Source organism: Gymnoscopelus microlampas (genome assembly GCF_963454915.1).
Source record: "Gymnoscopelus microlampas genome assembly, chromosome: 12".
NCBI lineage: Eukaryota > Metazoa > Chordata > Actinopteri > Myctophiformes > Myctophidae > Gymnoscopelus > Gymnoscopelus microlampas.
The window spans coordinates 21,961,769-21,986,035 of record NC_139949.1 but is presented as its reverse complement, the minus strand read 5'-3'; the positions used below and the strand labels follow the sequence as shown (position 1 = coordinate 21,986,035).

The 24,267-nt window shown below is 43.0% G+C and overlaps 1 protein-coding gene across 2 annotated transcripts; it reads right to left on the bottom strand.

The window, feature by feature from the left end:
• Nucleotides 1-447: 447 nt before the first annotated feature.
• dtx2 (deltex 2, E3 ubiquitin ligase) lies at nt 448-22,924 on the bottom strand. Of its 2 annotated transcripts, XM_084073440.1 has the most exons (9): nt 22,184-22,924; nt 15,989-16,589; nt 14,539-14,597; nt 10,529-10,726; nt 7,995-8,056; nt 6,878-7,045; nt 6,122-6,283; nt 5,883-5,972; nt 448-3,420 (listed from the first exon to the last, which is right to left on the bottom strand). In XM_084073440.1, the coding sequence occupies exons 1-9, from the start codon at nt 22,554-22,556 to the stop codon at nt 3,184-3,186; spliced, it is 1,950 nt and encodes a 649-aa protein (XP_083929566.1). In that variant the 5' UTR covers nt 22,557-22,924; the 3' UTR covers nt 448-3,183. The 2 variants fall into 2 exon arrangements, with proteins under 2 accessions (XP_083929566.1, XP_083929567.1); XM_084073441.1 differs by lacking the exon at nt 10,529-10,726 and having other exon boundaries at nt 449-3,420.
• Nucleotides 22,925-24,267: the final 1,343 nt, after the last annotated feature.

The window sequence follows — 24,267 nt, the reverse complement described above, 5'->3', positions numbered from 1 at the left end:
TAACAATTTTCTGAATTATATCTCAATAATTCTCAAGGTAAATTTGCAACATTGTACACGCAGTAGTGTAAAGTAACTAAGTACTTCTACTCAAGTACTGTACTTAAGTACACTTGAGGATTTTTTACTTTACTGGAGTGTTACCAATTTTCAATACTCCACTACATCTCAAGAGGCAAATATTGTACTTTTTACTCCACTATACTTATTTGACAACTTTAGTTACTAGTTACTTTGTGGATTTTGATTATTATTTGAGTATATCTACATTGTGGTATTGGTACTTTTACTCAAGTACAATATGTGAGTACTTCTTCCAAAACTGTACATGCATGGTATCAGAATCACTGCACAGCAGACAGGCAACATGGCAAAAGGTCCAGCCTCAGAGGTTTATCTGTGAATCTACCTGAACCACTGACTGAGATTTCCAACTAAAAATCACTTTATTGTCAACATGCTAGTTGAATACACGTACAGTTCATGTGCTTTTTGGGGGTTAAAGTGCCTTGCTCCAGGGCACATTGGCAGAGTTGGTGGGCACAGTATTATGTCGTACCAGGCCAGCTACCCCTCCACAGATGAAATATACCCTCCTGGAAAATGTTAGCCGTTAAGGATAGCAGAGTACCCAGAAATGTCAATTAGTGACAATACAATTCATTTAGAGGATTATCAGACTACGTTAGACCATCATATCCATATAACCTACTGTATACCTGATAAGGGGACAGAATTGTTTTATATAATTTCTTTATTGCAGAGAATGTTTACACTTGCATACATCTCAAGACCCAGTTAAACAACTGTACTGCAATATCATGGGCAGAATAACAGAAGTGAACAATTCAGAGCCAGTGGTCAGGATAACAATGACTTTACATGTCTCTTGTTTCGACACCGCTGGTCCTGTTGGCAATATTTTGACCTTGATTGTCACACTTGAAAGTTTTACTTGACCAGAGGTTGTGTACAATATATTTTCTCAGTAGTCTATCTGATCTACTTGGATAAAAATGGCCAAGCCTTATGTTTTACACATTACAGGATCTTGTTCCACCTCATAACCCATGTGAATCACCATGTGAGTGCAGTAGCCATCTGCGGATCAAATTTGGGAAAATAAATCACTCAAAAATTAGGGTCAAATTATGAACGGTATTCAATGTTTAAAAACTAGAAGAGTCTCTCGGAATCCAAGCCAGAAGGGTAATCTCTGAACCAGTATCCATGGACATATTACTGTTGTTTCTTTTACAGTGCTGAGTTTTCATATTTAAAACAAGGTATTGCCTTTTCCCATTAGTTAGGTGTATTAAACCTAGCCAAGTCAATAGAATTTTAAGAGTGTTCTTGTGCTGAACACAACTCTCCCCGCAGAGATACCCATTCTTAAATTGCATAAATTACCAATTAGAACACAATCCAACCAGCCCTAACCTGGTACATGACAAATCTTGAATAAATGCACTGTAAGAACTAAAGTGCTTAATGAAATATTTTTTATCCCCTATGTAAGCTACCATTTTAATTGTGCAGGTCTATGGGATTACAAGAGGGTCTCTTGAACTACGTGAAGGTACAATGAATCAAGTTTAGAGTCAATGGGAGATCCACTGTCATCCGTACTCTCAGCTTCTATGTGCAGCACATCTGATGGGTTGGAATAGAAGACAAGCAGGAATGTACTGGGGTGGAAACTGGAGTTAATGCATTCTAATATACTCTTGATAAACATTATGCCAGGGGTGGGCAACCATGTGTTTACGATCGACCGGTCATCTTAATGGGCTTTTTGGTCGACTGCGAGCAATTAGAAAACCCAGACAAAAACATCCATTCACATCAACCGCCACTCAGTCACGCTCAGGTTTGCTTGTTTAAATGTGAAACCCCCATTAGTCATATCATGGGAGCGACGCGACACAAATTAACATAGGAGTGGCCCTGGCAGCATATCAATGGTTCAGGTGAGTAACCTGTTAGTAATACTCGGCTACTACTTTTAAACCACAGCTGACGAGAGAGCAGTACTGACGATGAGTTAGGGAAGAGATGAGAAGAGACAGAAGACAAAGTCATTTCCACACAGAATGGGGAAGACAATTTTTCTTCATGTCGAATGGAAAAGGTATTTGTCATATCTAACAACTGCGCAGCGATGGCAAAGTAAAGGGAACTTGGAACGACACTTTGACAAACCACAAATCACTTTGTAAGACTTTTCCAGCCGACGCTGAACTGAGAAAAAGAAAGTAAATGCGACCGTAGCATACGTCCTTGCCAAACAAGAAATCATTTGTAGCCAGTCGGACGAGTCAACAGACTACTAATGTTGGCAAACTGCATTTTCAGCAGAATGCCATTTGATGGTATGACTGCAAGAAGGTAGTGAGGTACTGTGTTTGCTCACACGAAGGCTTTCAAGGATAAGAGTGACTGCTAAATACCTACATTCTAAGTCAAAGTATTGATCAGCAGTGACAGATGACCACCGTTTATGCTTCTTTTTGAGCATCGTAACCTGCAGCTACCATCCTGACTTTTACGCACTGGCAGTTAGCTCCCAGACAGCAACAGATGTGTAATTAAATTTCACTCTATCCCTCTGCAGGACTAATTTGTTATTGTTTCATTTAATATTTAAGTCCAGTGATGCCTGAATGGATTAGTATTTTGAAAGTACATTAATTATTAAATAATTATTGTTCATAATACGCCTTATATGTATTATTCATATTTAACTATTGACTTACTCTTTAAGTTTTCATATTAAATGCAATATTTCTATGTTTGTATCCTTCAAAAGTTTTTATATTAAATGGACTATTTCTACATTTGTATTCTAATTTGCAGCCCATATTAAGACGTAAAAGCAATGGTGGTTTTCACTGACTGTTCAGTGATTTCATGCCCAAAAAAAGGTTGCCCAACCCCCTGCACTACGCTATGCACCTTTACAAAGCTTCTTAAAGAAGCTTCAAGTCTTCTGCTCACGTCTATCCTCCAGTTACTCAAACTGTGGTGGTAAAGGGACTCGGTGCAATGCTGACTTTAACTAACCAGTGGCTGAGGACATAAAAGGTTTTCATTTTTCTCTCTCTCTGGGTGGGGGGGGGGGGGCAGATGTACTGGTCAGTAGTTGATGGAGACAGTCTGCAGCCAGGCTCTGCTTGCCCTAGCCTAGCTGGGGCCTGGCTGTTTGAGGCAGTCCTCGGCCACGCCCTGAGAGGCCAGCTCAGAGAGGACGTTGTCCAAATAGTTGGGGTCGGGGTAGCCGTGGCCCGACAGGTTGGACATCATCTCGGTCTTGTGGTGGATCTCGTTCCACACCACCGTGTCGGGCTCGCCGGTGGTGCTGGACGTGCCCACGGTGAAGATGAGACGCCGCGTCCACGCCACTTTCAGCAGCTCCAGGACCTGTGTAAAGGAAGCATAGAGATGAACCCATTAAGACCTGAAGCCGATTCTATAAATGTCTTCTAAATCGATACAGAACAATATTCTGAAAAAAAATATGTTTCTATATCAGTGGTGCTCAAAGTTTTTTCATGTCAAGGACCCCCAAAATTATATGTATTTGGCCACCGACCCCCATCTCAAAATGTTTTGTTCCAGGGACCCCCAGAAGCAAAGATTTGAGTTAAAATGTTCGCTTTAAAACCATATGTATTCAAAGATTTGCACACTTTCACGATTTTTCAAAAATAGCTCGAGCTTGTATATCTGCTATTTTTTTTAATACCCTAAGTGTAAAATAATGCTTTTTAGCTCAAATCAAAAAGTGACACAGATGCGTTCCAGATCTGAGGCCGATTCTACAATTGCCTTCTAAATCAGTAGTTCTCACACTTTCAAGATTAAAACAAATTAAAAAATAGCAGATGTACAATCTCGCAGTGCGGCACGAAGTGATTGCGCTGCGAGCTTGCATAGCGGCTATTTTTTAATAGCCAACGCTAAAATGACACAGATGCTCTCCCGGTTTTAATAGGTTAAATATTCAAGTTAAACTGAAGTATCTGCTAATATACTATATCGTCGGTGTCCAGGACGAACCAGCTAACTCCATTTTCATCTTTTTTTTTTTTTTTCATAAATCAACGCTATTGAACACCCTTTACGTCTGTGTAAAAAATCAAAACATTTGAACCAATGAAAAATATTAAAAAGCGCCTCTGACGAAAACTCCCAACTCCATTGGATCCTCAAACTGTCCGTCAAAAACAAACAACTCCCCCCTCTTCTCTCCAGTGCTGCCTTTTCACAGCATGAGTAGAGCGCGCTGCGCAGTGAACGAGGAGGAGGAACACGTAAACAAGCTCCCCGTAGTCTGTTAAAACTATGCAGTGTACCTGTTTATCAAACTTAGCACTGACGCTAATGTTATGAAAACAAGTAATTATATTTCTAAAATCTATTAAGTGTTTAATGAGGAGAGCAATGTGACAAGAAGAAAGACGTTCATAGCTTTTCTGCTGCGCTAGTTCTACTACCTCTTTGCAGAAGTTATTGTAATATTTAAAGTCCTGTTTATTATTGTAGGCCTATATAATAAGTGTCATGAAGCATCAGGGCATTAATTCACACGCTGTTATGATGCATTGTGAGCTTGGAGATCCATTGTTAGCTTTTGGGTATTTCTACCCTTTTGAAACCTCTCCCTCAGCAGCGAGTGGAGCTATTGTTGTTTGGACACCTAACTCCACTTCAGCTTGATTTCTGCTCGTCTGAAACAATAACTCCACTTGCGCTGGTTAAAGTGTTGATAATATAATGACACATGCAAGTATCTGACAATATATAAAGTCACTAGAACCAACTTTGATGAGGCAGCATTGCTTTGTTTTAAAAATATAAGGTTTTCTTCATTTCCTGAAAAACGTATATTTTGTTTTTTCGTTTCCTGAACAATGAGCGTTTTGGAGTTAGCAGGTTCGCGCTGGACAGCAGAGATATTGTAGATGGGCTGTCTTGCATTACGTTTTGGAAAAGAAAAGGAAATGTTATTATAATTCTGTCACAATCTACGAGTAGGTGTGACCTTGATTATCCCATCTATGTAGAGACAATCATATTTTATGTTGAGGACTGTTTTTCCCACAGGCAATTTTGTCTCAGGAAATTCTCGATCATTTCTGACACAAAAGGTGGTGACACAGATATTTATTATATTAAACCAATTCTGAATGGTGGCAGTTACTAGAAAGCTAGGACATAGCTAGAAAATGTACATAGAAAAAACGGATATTTGAAGGACAAATAAGCTTATTGTATCATAACACCTTTTTGGAAGTGATGTGCAAATGACAATTATATAATTGTAAACGTATACTGTGTGTGTGTGTGTGTGTGTGTGTGTGTGTGTGTGTGTGTGTACGTGTATATATATCTATATCTATCTATATATGTGTGCATTTGTCCAGCAGTCAAGACAAAATTCTACCCATTTTAAAGGAGCTTGATGTTCTTGTTGAAGATTGTAGTTAAAAATATGACAAACTTGCATAATCTAAGAACAATGCTCACCTGCTATTTTGAGCACAGCATTGGCCTATTAAAGCTGCAGTTCGTAACTTTAATGCCCTACCGGGGATTCAAACTGGCTCCCCAGCATGAGCGCTGAAATGTCTACTGCTGGGCTAGAACAGAGACTTTCGTTGGGAAGACAATACATTTCCCTTTGAATTTCATGCAATACCTCTCGTCAACCAGTAGTGGACCTAACTGTATTAACGTACTCTACCATAAAGACAGGTTAGAGTTCAATAACGTTATGGACTGCAGCTTTAACATACAGTAGTACTCTACCATACAGTTGTCTTTGTGATGGTGTCAATCACAGCAGATGAAAGAAGGGAAACATTTTAGTTTTCATTTACCTTCCTGCCCTTCTCATTGTCTGGAAGGAAGCACAAGCGAGGGAAACCTCTACAGGAGTATGGTTGCCCTGGGTTGGGGTGCTCTGGACCCTAGACACAAGACAGGAGGAACACAACGTGAACACAAGAGAATATTTAAGATTACTACCATGCCGTGCTTGTAAAACCATACTCCAATGTTGTGCTTGTAAAAGCCAACATCAATGTTAAGACCGACAGCAGTGTTATTAGCGTATCACCTGTAAGCCAGGGGGTATGCTGTAGATAATCTGGATGGTGCCACAGTTGGGATGGCCAGGAAGCGATTGAGAGATGCTATAGATGTCCATCTTGCCTTTGGGTTGGGTGCCAGTCTTTTCTCCATAGATTGTCTTGCACGAGGGACACTGGAGGCTACCATCCTGGAGGAAGGGAACGGGGGGCAATTTATACCAAACATGAGTTACATATGCTCAAGATGACATACTATAAGTAATAAGAACTGACTGAACTGGGACATGTAGCGTAGGAACATCAGATCCTGACCTACACTTTCATCTTGGGGAACAGAATATTAAGGGTATGGCAGCAGCATTTGTAGTTGATGGAATGTCATGCTAATGAGGACAGAACTAAACGTATATCTTCCCCAAGTCAATTTATAGTCTATATTCAATGTGTGCATTTACTGGAAAGCAGTGGCATGCAGCGTGAACTAAATTAATTCAGACTGAATTGTGCCAACATCAGGTAGAATAGTGTGTGATAATTCTCTCTCAACACCAACCACTTTCCAGTATGATAATTCTCTCTTAACACCAACCACTTTCCAGTATGATAATTCTCTTTCCAGTGGTTTCAATGATTAACAGAAGTGTCATCTTCACTCGCATGACCCCAACAAAAACATGACCAAAATAATGTTTCAAAATGTTACTGCTTGTGCTGCCCTCTGTTTTGCCTGACACGTTTAACTACGCACACTGCATGCAACATTAGCCTGGAGACTCTCGTACCTTGGTTCCATTGTTGTACATGGCCAGCATGCAGAGCATATGCAGGGTGTGTCCACACTTGGTGAACCTGCCCACGGTGTCTGGGAGGACGCTCTGGGCCCCGCCCTCTGATGACGCCGTCTCGTAGCCAGACGGATTTGACAGATGGTCCATGCAGATAATACAATCCTGAAGTAGATGAGGATGTTAGCGTCACAACTGCTGGTGTTGTAAACACAACACACCATTTAAAACAGTGGTTCTCAACCTTTTCAGGCCGTGACCACCACCGCTCCCCAAAACAATCATATTTGAACTAGGGACCCCCCCCCCACCCTGACAAGCACTTGGAATTGTAGGACTTGAGGAATTACATTTAGTTTGACTCACTTCCACAGATCGTCGGCTTCTGGCGATCTGTGAAAATAGCCCATCTACAAGCTCACCCCGACTCGCAATGCGAGGCGTGGTGTGAGCTTGTAGATCGGCTATTTTCCTTGCCTCTTTCTTAGATTATTTGACAATTTGGCCAATGTTTGACTAGTTTTTATATAGTATAGTTTGTTGATTACTTTTGATGCAGTAATGGTAAAAAATAATTGCTCCATTGATTAGAAATTGATGATTCAAAATATGCTTAGAACATTGACTTACATTGTACGGTACAGCAGATCTCAAAGTCACTCTTTGAGCACAAATAAACGCAAACAAAGTTGATTTAGACAATATAGAACATCACCAAACCCAGTACTGTTTTTTTTAATGCTAATGTTAACTTCCTGTTAATTTTACTATTTTTACTGAGAAGAAAACACGGATCCGGATCTTCTAATAGTCAAATCAGCAGGAAGTTGACATTTTTATGTCAATAAAACTGTTTTACCATACAATGTAAGTCAATGAGGAGCATATTTTTAATTATCAATTTCTAATCAATTATTTTTTATTTCTTGTCCACCTTTGGAGTTACACCATGGCAAAGTAACTACACAACACAAACCTCTACCAAAGTGGTCTTGCCCTTTAAAAAAAAAGTCTTAAAAGTCCTTAAATTGTAACTTCAATGTCATCTGGGAACCCCCCCCGACCCACAGGTTGAGAACCACTGATTTAAAAGACTGAATGGGTCTCACAGTACCTCATCTGGGACCACAGCCACCCCCTCCATGTAGCGCTGTATCACCTCCTCTGGTCTCTGGGCTGAGGCATGAAAGGAGAGGACACGGTTAAGGAGTTGGGCTGGTATCCACACCCAGAATGCACAGTATCAGGGCCCAGTGAGGCTGCCATTGAAATCCATTAAAATCAGCAGTCAGGTGACAATGACTGACTGAATTCTCCGTCACAGGCTTGCAGTCTGGCACCTGACTTTTTAGTCAAGACACAGGCATGTGTATTGATCCAGACATGTATGTATATTAAGCTCTTTGCACCCTGCAATACAAAATGGGTCCAAGGCACAACTCATGAATAAACCTTAAAGGAATACTCCATTGTTTATCAACCTTATCCATCTTTATCAGTAGGATTAATGACCAATAAACGGTGCACTGCCAAGTCCGTCAATGCTCTCTGCATTGCCGAAGCAGCAAATCGAAAGCACAGATTGTCTACTGTGCGTGCTGACATCGTCACACAGACGTCATTCTCCCCTCTGCCACTAGGGGCAACAGCCTCAAACTGCTAGAGAAATAACTTTGCTGTTGACACTGGAACAGGAACATTACCTTCTTGTTTTCTCAGGCGGTATTGCATGTAATCAAAACATTTTTGCATCGATCGACACCGCTAATGTCACAAATTGACAAAACATCCACTAATCCGACAGTGGCGTATTCCTTTAAGGCATTAAATAATTATTTGATGGGGCAGTGGGGGGTAGATGTGTCATGTCAGCACTGAGGTCAGGGCTGAAAATGGAAAATGAGGCTCATGCAAAATGAATCAATACAGTACTAATGTATGGCGGCTATGGTTGGAATGAAGGGTGAGTAATGGACGACTTTGTACCAATCACATACCACTACCATCAGTCTATGTGCATGTCTCCCCTCTCATGTACACACACGGGAGTGTCAAGTCTGCTGTGGAACCAGATTCAGTGGTAAACATCCATCTTTAGGGTTTGCTCAATTACAACGGCTCTAGTGGGGGTATCAATCCTGTACGCCTGGGTCAGCATCTCTTTACGAAGGCCACCAGTTGAGACAGAGAGAACAACGTATGAACGCTGTTCTAAATGGTCGTTCACATTTCCGTAGCTATGGGCGCTCGCTTAGGATTCCTGCCTGCTCCCTCATTATTTCCAGTGCATTCAAATAAAAAATAAAAAAAAGAAGCAGAGTACAAATGGGCAACATAGATGAATGACAGCCATGATAAATGTGATGGATATTCATGGCGGCTCGGGCAGAGACGGGAAATGTATGCAGACAGAAATTAATACAAAGCAGGGGGGGGGAAATGAGGCATACAAATGAGGATGGGTGGGATAACGTTTAAGTTCCACCAAAAAAAAACATGCTTCTTTCTTTGATAAGGAGGCTTCAAAGTGTCAGCACAAGTGTCTGCCTTTTTCTTTGAGAAAATTACATTTCCAAATTAAGATGTTTAAAGCTAAATTTAAACTCTTCTCTTCACCGTGGTGGTTAGATGATAACGAAACAAAAAAACTAGACTTATAACGACGTGGCTCTCATGTGGATTCTTAAAGTGGGGTCCACGGGGTGGGGGGGGGTCCAGGGGGTCCCCAGATAAATGATGGATAGTTAGGAACCAAATGGACCCTTATGTGGTTGTAACTCTTTGAGAGTGTACAAATGGAACCAAATGGACCCTTATGTGGTTGTAACTCTTTGAGAGTGTACAAATGGAACCAAATGGACCCTTATGTGGTTGTAACTCTTTGAGAGTGTACAAATGGAACCAAATGGACCCTTATGTGGTTGTAACTCTTTGAGAGTGTACAAATGGAACCAAATGGACCCTTATGTGGTTGTAACTCTTTGAGAGAGTTGGTCCGTGGTCTAATGCAGAAGTTCTCAAAGTGGGGTCCGGGGACCCCCATGGCCCTATATCAGCCATTTTCAAAAAATCTTGACATTCTTCACAAATGTTTGAATATTTTTCACATTCTTAACACCACAAATCAAGTATGGGGGGCCCTTGGCTCAAAATCTTTTCAGATGGGGGTCCGTGGCCAAATACACATTAATTTAGGGTTCCACTGATCTATGACGTATGACAAAAATATTTGGGCAAGTTCTCAGCCCGATCCGACTCCCACTGACTTCAATTGTAAAACGTCAGTTAAAATTGTGGGGCAACTACTTCCATGGCCTACTGTCAGTGCACACAAGAAATGTAGCACTGATCAGTCCAGCGGTTTGTGGGATAAGCCCCGGACACACACACACACAGACAGACAGACAGACGGACCCAATTCCAGATAGCTCGCCTCCTATACAGCGCCACGCCATAGAAACCTGACAGCCCCCAGGAATAACACAATGTGGCAAAGTGAATGCAGGGTTGATGCGAGATGAAATGTTGTCCATGCGTCATGTCAGCTTGGAGGAGTCGGGTGGGTGGACCGGGGGAGGAGGACAGGAGGACTACACAACGCAGAGGCAAAGAAAAGGGACAACTTGTGATGGTTGATGTGGTAGCTACCTCTCCTGTGCTGCCTCTTTGCCCTCCTAAATGAACTGCTGCTGCTGTGGGCCTTGCTGGGCCTGCTGCCTGGGGATAGAAGAGGAGGAGGAGGAGGAGGAAGAGAGAGAGGAGCAGGCTGCTGCAGCTGCTGGGGGAGGGGGGCGCTGGTAAAGTGCACGCCGAGTCCCACTGCTGACATCAAAATGGAGGCCATGCCTGGAGTGGAGTGGAGTGGGGTGGGGTGGGGTGGGGATGAGTCGGGGGGGGGGGGAGGGTGAGGCCGGGGTGGAGAGCCAGTGGAGATATCGCCGGAGGGAGGGGCAAGGGAGGAAGAAATCAAAAGGATGAGAAATGCAGAGGGACAAAGCAGTAGTGGACAACTTGCACTCTCCCATCCCGATTCATCCACACCACACATAATAGCAGTCAGGTAGAGCAGTGGTTCTCAACCTGTGGGTCGGGACCCACATGATTTATTTTGAGGGGGGGGGTCCCAGATGACAGTAAAGTGACAATTTAAGGCCTTTTAAGACTTTTTTAAAATACCTAAGAAAAAGAGGTTAAAATGAGACCATTCATGTAGTCAAACGTAATCAACAAACTATACTATTAATAATACTATACTAAACTGGTCAAACATTGGCCAAATTGTCAAATAATATAAGAAAGAGGCAAACATTTTGAAAATAGACTATCTACAAGCTCACAACGAGGCGGTGTGACTGAGCTTGTAGATCGGCTATTTTCACAATATTTGTCTGTGGAACTGAGTCAAACTAAATGTAATGCCTCAACTCCTACAATTCCAAGTGCTTGTCAGGGTGGGGGGTCCCAAATTTATGATTCTTTTGAGGGGGGTCGCAACCTGAAAAGGTTGAGAACCACTGAGGTAGAGGGGTCATGCAATTAGCGTGTTATCCTGTTTATGTCAAAGCTTAAGTTTGGTAGGATTTCATGTGAACATCTTTCTGTGGAATTAAATGACAACTGTCCCCATTCGCCCCATTGGAGTAATAATTATCCATTTGTTTGTACAATGCTGTTTGAACTAGAATATGCAATAGGAAAATGGCAAATCAAAGCATGCAAATCTTCATGTAACCTTCAAATGGCTCTCTATGCAAATAATAAAATTGTTATGGTCCCGAAAAAGTGCTACAATTTCTCATAAAATCAATGTAACTGTGACAAAACAATAGTAAAAAATGTTCTGCAGACTGTTGCAGACTCTATTAAATGACCAGCTGTTATCTAGACATTGTAAAAAAAAAGAATAAAGGACAAGAAAAAAACTAAGTTGATTGGCCATTTGTGTGCAGTGATCAGGCCACAAAACCAAGACGGTTATTCATTCCATCTTCAATCTTTTACAGGCTTATTCAGAGGATCCTCCAATTAATCCAGCAAGGGTCTCTGCTGGCTCGTGATAGAAACAAAGCTGATGACAGGCAGCAACACAAAAACAAACCGCCATATTTATGACAAAACTAACACCAATCATTATAAAATTCTGTTCCATCTTCGTGGTTTTGGTTAAATGGTGTTATTCCTGATTGTTACAGCATTGAATCATTTAAATGGTGTATTTTCATGGTAACCCATAAAATCATACAAATCAAGTGCTTGGGCTTCTTACTTCTTACAAGACAGACATTTCTCATTACACCACTCGGTCATTATCCATAAGAGTCATTAGGGGCTAATAGAGCCTACACTGCAAATCCTGAGTGTTAATTTAACTCAAGTCTAAAAATGCAGTAATTAACAATCAGGGATTTGCAGGGTATACATTAAAGAGGTCTTTGCTCTAGCTGCACATGCTTTGGAATATTCTGCCTATGGATTCATGCTGTCTATCATTGAAGAAAGAATGCGTGGGTTTGATTTCTTACCCTCCAGTACCACTTTCACAAGACTGAATGTTGTTCCTTTTCCAAAATAGGATAGACTACACTAACAGTACTGTATTCATAATGGAGAGATTCTTACAGTCTACCTGGAGAGTTCTTTCAAGGTTCCATATTGTTTTACATGTCCAATAGTTCCTAGAAGATGATGAAACAGACTGACACTTGTCATTGGTGTCTATTTTAAAGGCAATAATGTTACTGATTATCTGCAGCGGAACTAATTGGCTCGTAAGTTTGACTCACAGCAGCCATGTTGGTACAACTGGTGCCAGCCGACTAAAACGTGGGCCAAATGAAAAAGGAGAACCCAGTCAACCCAACCCACCACAAGAACACTGGTTTTATTGCCTTCTATTCTCATTCTGTGTATCCTATACAGTCCAGGTGTTTCTCCAAATAAAGGGGACGAGGGAAGTAATACGTTTTGGCTGGTTAGATATGGCTCTTGACGGTCAAACTTGCACAATTGTCAGTGGAATATTGCTGACACACCCACATCAGGAACACCACAGCCATGGCATCTGTTCAGGCTCACAATACATGGGAATATCTGGCCTGACAGGATATTGTGTTAGCATCTGTGCGGAACTGGAAGAAAACACTGTGCTGGGCAGTTTGTCTGCAGAGTTTGCCAGTTTACTGCCCTCAAACTAGAGGCTAAAGCGTAACAATCAGGGTTCGATTTGGATGGGGAATCCATGCCACTGCTTTTCACACACCCCCACCCCCGCCCCCCTGTGTCATTCATTTTTATTGCCAGTGGGGATATGTTATGTTTTATCCCTGCTTCTGGCCAGACTCAATTAAATACTAGTATTTCCTTTTGGGTTTTGGGGTTTTGAGAATATGATCCCAATTTAACTTAGGTTAAAATTATTAACACAAATTTATAATAATTCATTGTATGATAGGCTTGGGTGAATGGACAAATACAGGCAATTTTTCGGGTGATTTTTGTCCCTTCATTTTGCAAATATAATGGTCTGCCTCCATGAGAATTCAACTCAACAACATAATTAAAAAGGTAGGGTAAGTGATTTTCTTTGGTTAAAACAAGTGTTAAATAGCTCTATATATTCTGATAATACTCAGAGCTGGAGAGACAGGGAGACTATAGCAATGATTACTATCAGAAAATAGTGCTTTAACCTTTAAACAAAAAACGCGATACAAAGCATGCAAATCAATTTGGGCCATATTATGCATGTTTGTGCTGCACTGATTTCCAATGAGTCTTTCACAAAACAGGGCAGTGACTGCAATGACTATCACAATTAAGCCGTCTTTGTTTGCGATCCACTTTTATTTAGACATGCCATCAAAAATAAAGTGAAACATATCTAGCTGGTCTCTATAAAAGCCTTGCTTTGACAATGCTTGTCCCAGTCTCGTAAGATCCTGCACTTAATTCTTAATTGATTGCTGTCAAATTTCTCAGCAATCGGCAAAGTCTGGTTGTTAATCCCTTGTGTCATTTATGTTTATATCACCAGTCAATCAAAGGGTGCACAAAATATAATTGGGGATTTGCTGCCCTACGCTCGTTTTTCAAGAGAGAGAGAGATTGATCCAGGTGAATAGCCTGCAGGATTTTTTATTGTCTGTCTTATTAAAAAGACAAAGCCCACGTAAAAAGGGAACTGGATGCCGTGTTTGCAACATCATTGCTGTCAATGAAGTGCACCCACAAGGGTTCATACGAGTACGTCTAGGATTTAGTCTCTACACTGCTTGAACTTCGTTTCGACACGCTATTAATTCAAGATTCACGTCAAGTTCCATTTGTGTCGTCTGTCTCATCTCTGTTCCTCACACTGACAGTGTGCTGTCGTTTTATTATAGTAACCCGACACTGACACTGCACTGTGTCGGTGGTTGGGGACCCCCAGAAGGATTTGGGAGCCGTTCTTGCGGGAATGCATTTCTTGACATATCGCCCAACACTATAGTACACCAAAGTAAGTATATAGGGAAACAGTGGTTCAGAAAATGCCAAACCCACTTCCCCTATTTTTTTTTGTGGTAGCGAACCCTGGTTACAATGCCTCACACAACTGCCAAACAATAGCGGTGACGCAGAACAGGACATTCAGGATGGATGGCTGGTGACCCATTTACCTGCCAGGGCAGAGCTCACACCGGTGGATCCATTCAGCTGGACAGGGATGGCAGGAACACTGTGGAACAGGAAAAAGGAGACGCTGACTGACTGACTGACATGCAGGAAGCATAACAGCAGACAAGGTTTGCGCTGGTACAAGCAAGATATGTACCAAACAAGACCGATTTACAAGCTCACCATGCAACACGTTGTGAGCTTGTAGATCTGTTATTTTCTGTGTGCAACACAGGCGGCACACAACTACAAAAGTATTTAAAAAAAGGCTGAATACAAGTTACACCAGGCCTTACTGAACCGAAGGTAGCACTTCACTTCGAAAGACAGCACAATGTTTGTTTGTTTTCACTGCCCACTTCAGTTCATACTGTAGTACTAGTAGAAAAACAGCTTAAATGGATAACATCTCTCTCCAATTTCAGGTAAACAAAGCAAATCCACAACAGTTGCTGATAGGGATGCCACAATCTGACCTTCAGCCAATTCGAAATTCGGACAGCCCTGGCGAATATTTTTCGATTATTCGACGGCGCCGTTTTTTGAAAAATATTTTTCAAAAATTTTTTTTTTTTTTTTTTTTTCAATTTTTTTTTTTCGCTTTTTTTTTTTTTCGCTCCTGTTTTAGCATTATCACGGTCATTTCCGGGTTGCGCGGCCCAATTATTAGTTACGTTAATGTTTGGGCTGGGATGCTTTCCAGCAGGGGCCTCAGTGCGGCTGCAGAGTTCATGTTTGGGCTGGGCTGAAACAGTGAAACGCTCTGAAACTGTGGCCATTTACAATTATTAAGACTATAATATTACTATTATTAGTATTAGCATATATTTTGATTGAAACTAAGGCATACAAAAGTAATAATTTAAAAAAAATATATATTATTAAAATCGAATTTTAAAAATCATTTTCGATTACGGAGACTGTAACGAATATTCTAAAATTCGAATAATCGGTGGCATCCCTAGTTGCTGATTCTGTTGAAACACTGTGTTCTATCCTCCTCTGTCCAACAACATTTGCCTATCATAGCTTATGAAAGCATATAATGTCGATGTAACGTGAGAACACAGAAATAGCACTATGACACAAGTTAAAACACAAAGTTGAAGGGTGTCTACCGGCCTGTGGGTTACATGGCGGCTTTCCGACATGTCGCCTTTCCGACGTTAACGAAGCCTATACCTAAACCTCACCCTAACCCTAACCGCACGCGGAAGCCACTAGTCGGAGTGGCGAGATGTCGGCGTGGAAGACGGTTACCGGCCTGTGCACTCTCCGTTTTTATTCCCAGGGACAGAAAGTTAACACATTATTTAAAAAAACAAAAATCACCGAAGCCAAACTAAAGATGAGTTCAATGCTGTTCTAGAACTCTTAACCAGTCCATCAGTGACAAATGTACACCTAAAGAGAGAGAGTAAAGAACTCAAACAAAACCACACAGATACCAACCTTAAACCATTACCAGCTGTCGAGCTCGTCAGCGTTGTTGGCCCAGAAAGTTGACTACCGGGGGGCGGCGGAGGCCAAGGACAACCCCAAGACATGCCCCCGACGGAGAGAGGTCTCCTAGGATAGGGCGAATAGACCGGGGTGGGGTGAGCCACCACGGCCCTTCCCGCCCCCTGCAGGCTGGGGCGGCTCAGTTGCCCCGACGAAAACGAGTGTCGAGAGCGACTAGTAGGTATGGGACCCGTGCTGCTGTGACTCAGACACTGCTGGCAGGAGCAGGCAGGGCCCGAGGAGGGGATGGCCAAGGAGGAGCCAGGGGACGCCAGCGGGTAGGGCAAGTTACACTGCCGCCGCACTTGCCGTCTAAAGCTGGTGGATTTGTTAACTTGGGCCAGGGACGTAAGGTCGACTATGTAATTATATCCGTGCGGACTCAAGTCTGCTGTGGCCTGGCGGGCCTGGTAGCTGTGCTCCAACAGGATTGAAGTGCGTGTCTCGTACGGCGTCCAGCCGCCTTCGTCGTTGGCCCATTCCCAGTAGACGCCGCTGCCCAGGCCTGAGGACTGGGCGAAAAGCGACCGACGCACTGATCGCGTCTTTCCTGAAAAGGGAGACGGATTCGCTCATTACATTGTTCACACAAACTCTCAAAACATTTCAGAGACCTTTTTTCTCTCAAAGCAGCTGCAAGTGCATAACACTAAGGTTTGGACAATTGTAACATTGTTTAAAGAGGAAAGAAAAACCTGTACTGTGTTGTGAATAGTATTGAGCTACCATTAAATCTGGCCTGTGGGAAGGGGGGGGTCATGTTGCACTTCGGTATACAGATCATCAGTAGCCAGCCACCACAGCACTGTCAGACACTAGATACAATATTTGACATTGATTTGAACAGGCCAGCAGCTAATGTTAGGTGTTGACTGACATCCGCCAACGCAGTGGTTCTCAAACTTGTGGTTCTCAAAAAGACCTGTTTGTAGGCATTAGGCCACAGACCCCCATAACTCTGAAAATGTACAAATGATCATTTGTACACTCTCTGTGTTACATACTAGTAAGGGTCGATTTGGTTTCCAACTATCAATTGATTACCTGGGGACCCCTGGAACACACTCAAAATTACCTCTGGGGGTCCCCGGACCTCACTTTGAGAACAACTGCGCTAACATAAACATATGCTACCATAACAAGCTGGGAAAAGGTCCCAAACAACCACACGTGTGGAAGTAACCTAACCTAACCTATGTCATCATGATGCCATTATATCACATTTACATTCAGAATAGTAACAACAACACGCGCATGGAGCAGTCAATCATCATCATAACTTAGATTAGGGCTCTAGTAACCATATCTATTCTTTTCAACCGATATATTGAAGCGGAGCAGAACTGAAACTTTAAACTACTTAATCGAGCGAAAGACAGAAAGGCTTGCGTTGAGAAATAGAAGCCTTGGTGGCGGCGCTTGGCCGAGAAGAAGCGATCTAAACAACTGTACTTAAAGGGCTAGACAATGTTGGTAGAGGTTTGGGTTGTATAGTTACCTTGCCATGATGTAACCCCAAAAGGTGGATAAGAAATCTAAAATAATTGCTCCATATATTCAAAACTAGAGTTTCGGGGGGCTACGCCCCCCTCAACCCCAGCCGCGCACGGGGCCCAGCGTGGCCGTGTGTATATTGGGGGACCCAAATCGCCGGAGTGAAACTGTGGAAATTTTTTTTTGAAAAAGGAAAGAATTTGAAGAAATAATATTTGTTATGTTTCAGGGGGTCCACAGGGGGTCCGCGGACCCCCTGATGGTCCACTGACCCCCTGTGGAGTGTTGGGACGCGTGGGGACACCCCTGGAACATTGCGGACCATTTCGGTGTTTTTTTTTTTTTCATGAAGGTGGTTGCTTGTTTCTGGCGCAGGCTCTGCAAACCTGGCAACCCAGCGCATGCTGCCGCACGTTTAAGTGGCGTAGCGTCATGAGGGTCAGTGGGGCCGTGGCTCGGTCAGTGAAGACCCTGTAGTGCGGATGATATGTGGCATAGAGGGGCAGATTGTAAATCCACAGAGGAAACATCCGTGGTTCAGCGATGTGTGCGGTCGCCCTGCGGCCCCTCCTCCTCCACCAATGTGCAGTATTGAGAGCCCTGACGTCAGAACAATTGGAGCGATGGGCACTGCACTGTGGTTGGTTAGGGTACACCTAGGGCCCAGGTAGAAGCCAGTTAAAGCCTGCATGGGCAAACCCAGTTAGGACCCGCCTTTGTCCCACATAAACATGGCTAGTTGGGGCCCACCTAAGGGCCAGGTAGAAGCTACTTATAGCCTGCATGGGCATCGCAGTTGGGACTGAAGTGGATGGCGCTGACATTGCTGACATGGGGTCCATATGGTTTAGCCCACCTTGAAACCATATGGGAACTACGCTGGCATGCTGGCTGTAATGCAAACGCTGCATCATACCTGCAGTGTGTAGTTTGATGTTGTGTGTGTAGCAGATATACCTGCAGTGTGTAGATCAATGTCCATAGGAAAGTCAATGCACAGCAGTTTTTTTTTTCCCCAGCAGAGTTTCTAGTGTCTCTGTGTCTCTCTGGAAGAGGTTGCACATGAACTCTGCAGCCGCACTGAGGCGCTCCAACACAAACACTCTGACATTAAGCTGCTTCACACAACAAACATCAGCACCACGCTGCTGTTTGTCCAAAAGACACAATATCTCCTCTCCCACCGACGTCATGTGTTCATTTATCGACAGCCGTACAGACTCCTTTTGACACATTTTACGTCGTTTATCCAGCTCTCACTGACTCTCCACATCGGGCTGTTATTTTGCTGCGATCAAGTGAACGATGTGAGAGATTAGCTATCACAGACGGACGGACAGGGGGTGAAACATAGTCTTGCGCCATGCCTTTCGGCCTGGCGGAGACAATAAAAAACCGAAAGTAAGGGAAATGGCCATTTCTGCAACAGAAGTAGTCAATAAACTATGCTATGAAAACATGGGCCACATTGGCAAAGAATGTAAGAAAGAGGCAATCATGTCGAAAATAGCCGATCTCCAAGCGTACAAAGCCTCTCAACGTGAGGCGTTTAGAGCTTGTAGATCGGCTATTTTCACAATATTTACTTGTGGAACGGAGTCAAACAGAATGGGGGGGGTCCCAGATCAAGTACGTGTATTTGGGGGGGGGGGGGGGGGGGGGGGCGGCGTGAAAGGGTTGATAAACACTGCTGTAATCGGAGCGAAATTATCTGAAATTACTACATGAGCATAATGCAGCGTAACATGCGTTGCACGGGGCGGTCCTGCCATGACGTTAGTTACTGTAGTTGCTGTGGAGCTACATAGTTCTCCAGAAGACACACACAAACATACACCATCTACAATGGACGAACTGAGCAGCAATATAGACATTCACCACACGAACGTGCATTGTTGACAAAGTGATTGCACAGCCGCTGCAGGCATGACAACCAGGTTAGCGTTAGCGACATGGCAGCTATCACAGCGCCCTGTCCGTCGTGCTGCAACTGCCTGTGATGGCTACAGCAGTAACAGCAAGCTGTCTGCGATGCCATTGTCTGGAGACTGCTCTTAGCGTGACACGACCAATGAGAGTGAGCGCTGTAGTTGTTGCTAAGATACGGTGGCGTCTCTGCCCCATAGCTTGTAGATCTCTCACACATGATTGGTGTAGGCTGCGTTGCCAGGTCTGACTTTGTGTGTAAGCAATGGTCGGCTTATTTTTGCGCGCCTTTGGGCTCGTTTGCATTGTGCGCACGGCAGCGCTTGTTTAGCGTACGTCAGCGCGACGTGGCAACGGACGTGGCAACGTGAAAGGTGATTGGCTGGGGAAAAGAAACACCCGACGTTACACCAGAAATGGTGCCTGGAGAAAATGGTGACCAAAAAAAAGTTTGGAAAAAGAGGAAAAAAAACCCGCAGCGGCTGGCTGCTGTTGTGGTGATGAGGTGGTGCGCACGGTAAACGGTACGAAGCTGGCTCCCCTTCCGTTTTGTCCGACATTTGGTGAGTAGAATTAATTATGTTGCGCGGTGGAAAAGGTGTAGTGAACAGTGAGATGTCCCCTACGCGAGGCGTAAATTCAGCGCGGCCGGCGTGGCGAGTCAGTAGGCGACATGTGGTCTGGCGGTGCGTTGTTTATTCGATAACAGAGCTGTGGGGTGTCACCACCGAGGGTGCGGAAGTTGCTCGCCATTTATATAGTTAGATATGCTCCTCATTGACTTCATTGTAGAGGAAAACAGCTCTCAAAGTAACTATTTTTGCATGTACTGTAAGCGAACACAAACAAATCGGATTCAGACAATATAGAACATAAACAACCCACTACTGTTTTTGTTTTAAATAAAAATATTAACTTCCTGTTTATTTTACTATTTGAAGATCCGGATCTAGATCCACAGATCCAGTCCGGGTTTTCTTCCTTATAAAAATAGCAAAATCAACAGGAAATTTGTATTAAATAAAATAAACAGTACTGGGTTTGGTGATGTTCTATATTGAAAACTTTGTTTTCATTTGTTTACGTGCTAAAAGAGTGACTTTGAGAGCCGTTTTACCGTACAATGTAAGTCAATGAGGAACATATTTTGAATTCTCAATTTCTAATCAATGGAGCAATTATTTTTGATTTCTTGTCCACCTTTGGAGTTACATCATGGCAAGTTAAATACACAACCCAAACCTCTACCAAAGTGGTCTTGCCCTTTAAGCACAATATTGAGGTATTTTTTTACTTTACTGGAGTATGTCCAATGTTCTGTACTTTTACTTCTACTCCACATCTCAATGCAGTATTGTACAAATATTGTACTTTTACTCCACTATAATTATTTGAACATTTTAGTTACTAGTTATTTTGTAGATTTCGATTTGTATTACTAAACATACACTAACCACTTCAGCCCGGTCATTTGCAAATAGATTGTGAGCTTATAGATTTGCTATTGTCTACTTTTGGTACTGTAAGTACATTCTGATACCAATACTTTAGTACATTTTGAATACGGGACTTCCACTTAACAGACTATCAACTTGATTGATTGATTGATTGATGTACTTTATTTAGTAAGACATGAGAACATCAGTACATGGAAGTACAAATTCGCAATACAAGGTCTACTAAACTGGAAGACTCATTAAGCACTAAGCTTGTTTAAGATGAGATCCCCATGCACACAAATCATGATGACATATAAGAGACAGACAGATATACACACTACTATACAGAATGTCATTGTCACAGGGCAACCCGTGCCCTATATACACATACACACATCTGACTGCATTGAAAGTTATGCAAGGACTAATGGTTTTAAACTTGTGTATTGATAATGAAATGTTCACTGATTGTTTGCTGGTTGTCTCTCCTACACTGCTGGTGGCAATCCCCGTGATTGGGAAGGTGCCAAGTGCTGTGGAGGAGGGGTGTTTCATTTGCTTTAGGAGTATTGTGTTTATTTAAACTGTCATTGAGTCTTTACCCAAGTTATATGTGTTTAATTGTAACGCATCATTAGGAATGTTTAGGTTACTTTTATACTGTGGCACGGGGGAAGCTCTGGGAGTATTTAGGAAGTATTTGGAATTGTTGCTAATTGGTTCTGTGTCCTGTCGTAGGATCCACTCCCTATTTAATGCGAGGCTGCTGGGACAGACAGGTAGTAAGTTAAATATGGGTAGATACACAGGTAACATCCCTGAGGGAGAGCTACAGGGCCTTGTGTGATCAAGGTTTAGCCTGAAGAGAGCTTTTATCCAGTTGGGTCTTGTTTATACATGTTTGCCTTAAGTACTTATTTATTGTTCTCACTGCTCTATTTTTGACTTTTAGGCCAGTATTATTGTTGCTAAATGTATATATTCTTGCACTGTGACTGGAGTTCGATGGAGGAGTTGGGCGAAATACAAAACCCCAAAATGCATCTCTGACTGTCTTTGGAGCCTTGGGCCGTTCGAGCCTTTTCACAGTCATACAATCAGCTTACAGGTTACTGGTGATGACAGAGAGTCATGTGATGACACTGTGATGACACTGCGATGAGAGTGATGACACTGCGATGACTACCTATACTGCGATGTATGTATCGATACTTTTACCTAAATAAAACAATGCGAGTATCCCTTCCCCCCCCCCCCCCCCCCCCACTGTGTATATAGAACATACCTGTGTCCTGTCGGAACTGCTTGAGGCTGGGGATGTCGATGAGGTAGGGGGACAGGCTAGGGTCCGACTGGCCCAGGCAGATGCTGGTGGTGGCACCGGGACCCCCAGCGCTGGGAGGAGGACCCCCACCACCGGGAGGACCCCCACCGGGCCCCCCATGAGGAGGAGGAGGAGGGGGAGATAAGCAGCGCTCGATGTGTCCGCTCACCGCGCCGCTGTAAGGCCGCCACAAGCCCTGGTCGTCCTGCCATTCCCACACCACCACCATGGGCTGAGAGGAGACGTGCTGCTGCTGGCTCTGGGGGGCCGCGGAGGAGGGGGTCCGAGACCCGCCGCCCCCCACCCGGACGCAGGAGCCAGAGACCACCGCCATATGTTCACACACAGACAGCTACCGTGTAATAATAACGTTAGCGCTGGGCTTTCTTTAGCTTAGAGACAACAACACAGCTAGAGAGCTCCACTTCTTGTTTATCAAAGGATGATGACAACCCCCCCGGTGCTAAGCTAGCGCTGCTAGCTCGGCTCGTTCCAGGTTTCCATGGAGTGAGTTATGAGGAGCTGTGAGAGCAGACACGGTGCTGCTGCTGCTGGAGGAAGAATGAACCACAGACAGAAGAAGACATTATGACGGTTTAGCCTCTGACTCTGTGTCTGTCTCTGACTCAGTGACTCTTCTTCCTTTTCGGCTTGTCTGTCTCTGTTCTTCTTCTTCTGGTTCTTCTTCTTTGTGGTTGCTCTTCTTCTTCTTCTAATCTTCTTCTTCTTCTGTTTGGGTTCGTTGGCGGTTGGCAACCATATTTACCGCATTACCGCCACCTACTTGTTTCTTCATTCAACGCAACTAGTCCCTCTACTTGTGATTTATAACCCGAGTCACCCATAAATACCTATATTTGATACATAACTTGAAGAAATTACGAACTCAATTTTTTTCTATCAACTTTTGTATCACTCTAAGTTACTCAAATATATGTCTGTAGCACCTTTCCCCTGAATTGTTCCTTTGTAGGCTATATTTGTTAAATCATAGCCTACCGCTCTTTAATTTCTGCTAAATTCTCAATTTGTTATCTTCTTTCTAAATTAATATTCTCTACAGTTAATCATCACGTGATCTATGGTTGTACTTCTTTTCCATCATGTGAAATTTAAGAACAAATTGACGCATGTCACTGTCAGACAAATTGCTGCCCTCCACAGGAAAAGAACAGTTGCTTTGATAACATCACGTTCTCATTTTCCCTACATACTGTACGACCCTCGTTTTTTAACTCTTTTAGATAATAATAATAATTATTATTATTATTCATTTATTTTGTACTTATTTTGCAGAAAGTATGAGCCAAACATTGGTGTGGTGTATTTCAAGCAGTGGAGTGACAGTTTACAGTAGGCTATATTTGTGTCACATTATCATATACTATATAAGATGAAATGACGCAAGCTCCCTTGTATCCACCATTCATCACCAAGACAACACTCTTATGTGTGCTTGCACAAAGGAAATCTTCATCTTATCCTATGTTTCATGTGTTTCGTGTGTGTGTGTGTGTGTGTGTGTGTGTGTGTGTGTGTGTGTGCGTGCAGGTATAGGCAATACTGTGTAATCTCAACAACACATTAAGAATGGATATGTGTACGTTCTGTTAAGACTGGTGGGATTCAGATGGGATGGAGTAGTCATGACAACGACTTTCTATAGGAACACTCTTTCATTGTGACGCAGCACTCCAAGCCACTATAAACCATCTCCACATGAAGGGGAAATGGAAGGGGGTGCTCACAGCAGCTACCCCATGTCACAGTGACAAATATATACATTATACAACACTGACACAAACTCTATAACACTATGTATCACCCCAATAAACACATTCCCTCACACAAAACTATATACATAATCACAATAAAACATGACAAACACAGACATGCTGGGAAGTTTCCCCAGTCATATACCCACCCGGGATGCAACATAGATCCCCTTGAGGGGTTTTGCTGTCCCAAGTAACCCCCCTCTCACCCAACATAAAATTCTGGGGATACTGAGGCAGATCGCTTCTCCAGGTGTTAAGTTGTGGAGA

Bases quoted from the DNA above. Each gene is read 5' to 3' on its own strand.
- dtx2 (XM_084073440.1), bottom strand. From the start codon at position 22,556: ATGGCGGTGGTCTCTGGCTCCTGCGTCCGGGTGGGGGGCGGCGGGTCT. The intron at 14,598-15,988 runs GTTGGTATCTGT...CCTGTTCCACAG, and splicing joins ACAGCTGGTAATGGTTTAAG to TGTTCCTGCCATCCCTGTCC. The intron at 6,284-6,877 runs GTACGAGAGTCT...CCCTTCCTCCAG, and splicing joins TGTACAACAATGGAACCAAG to GATGGTAGCCTCCAGTGTCC.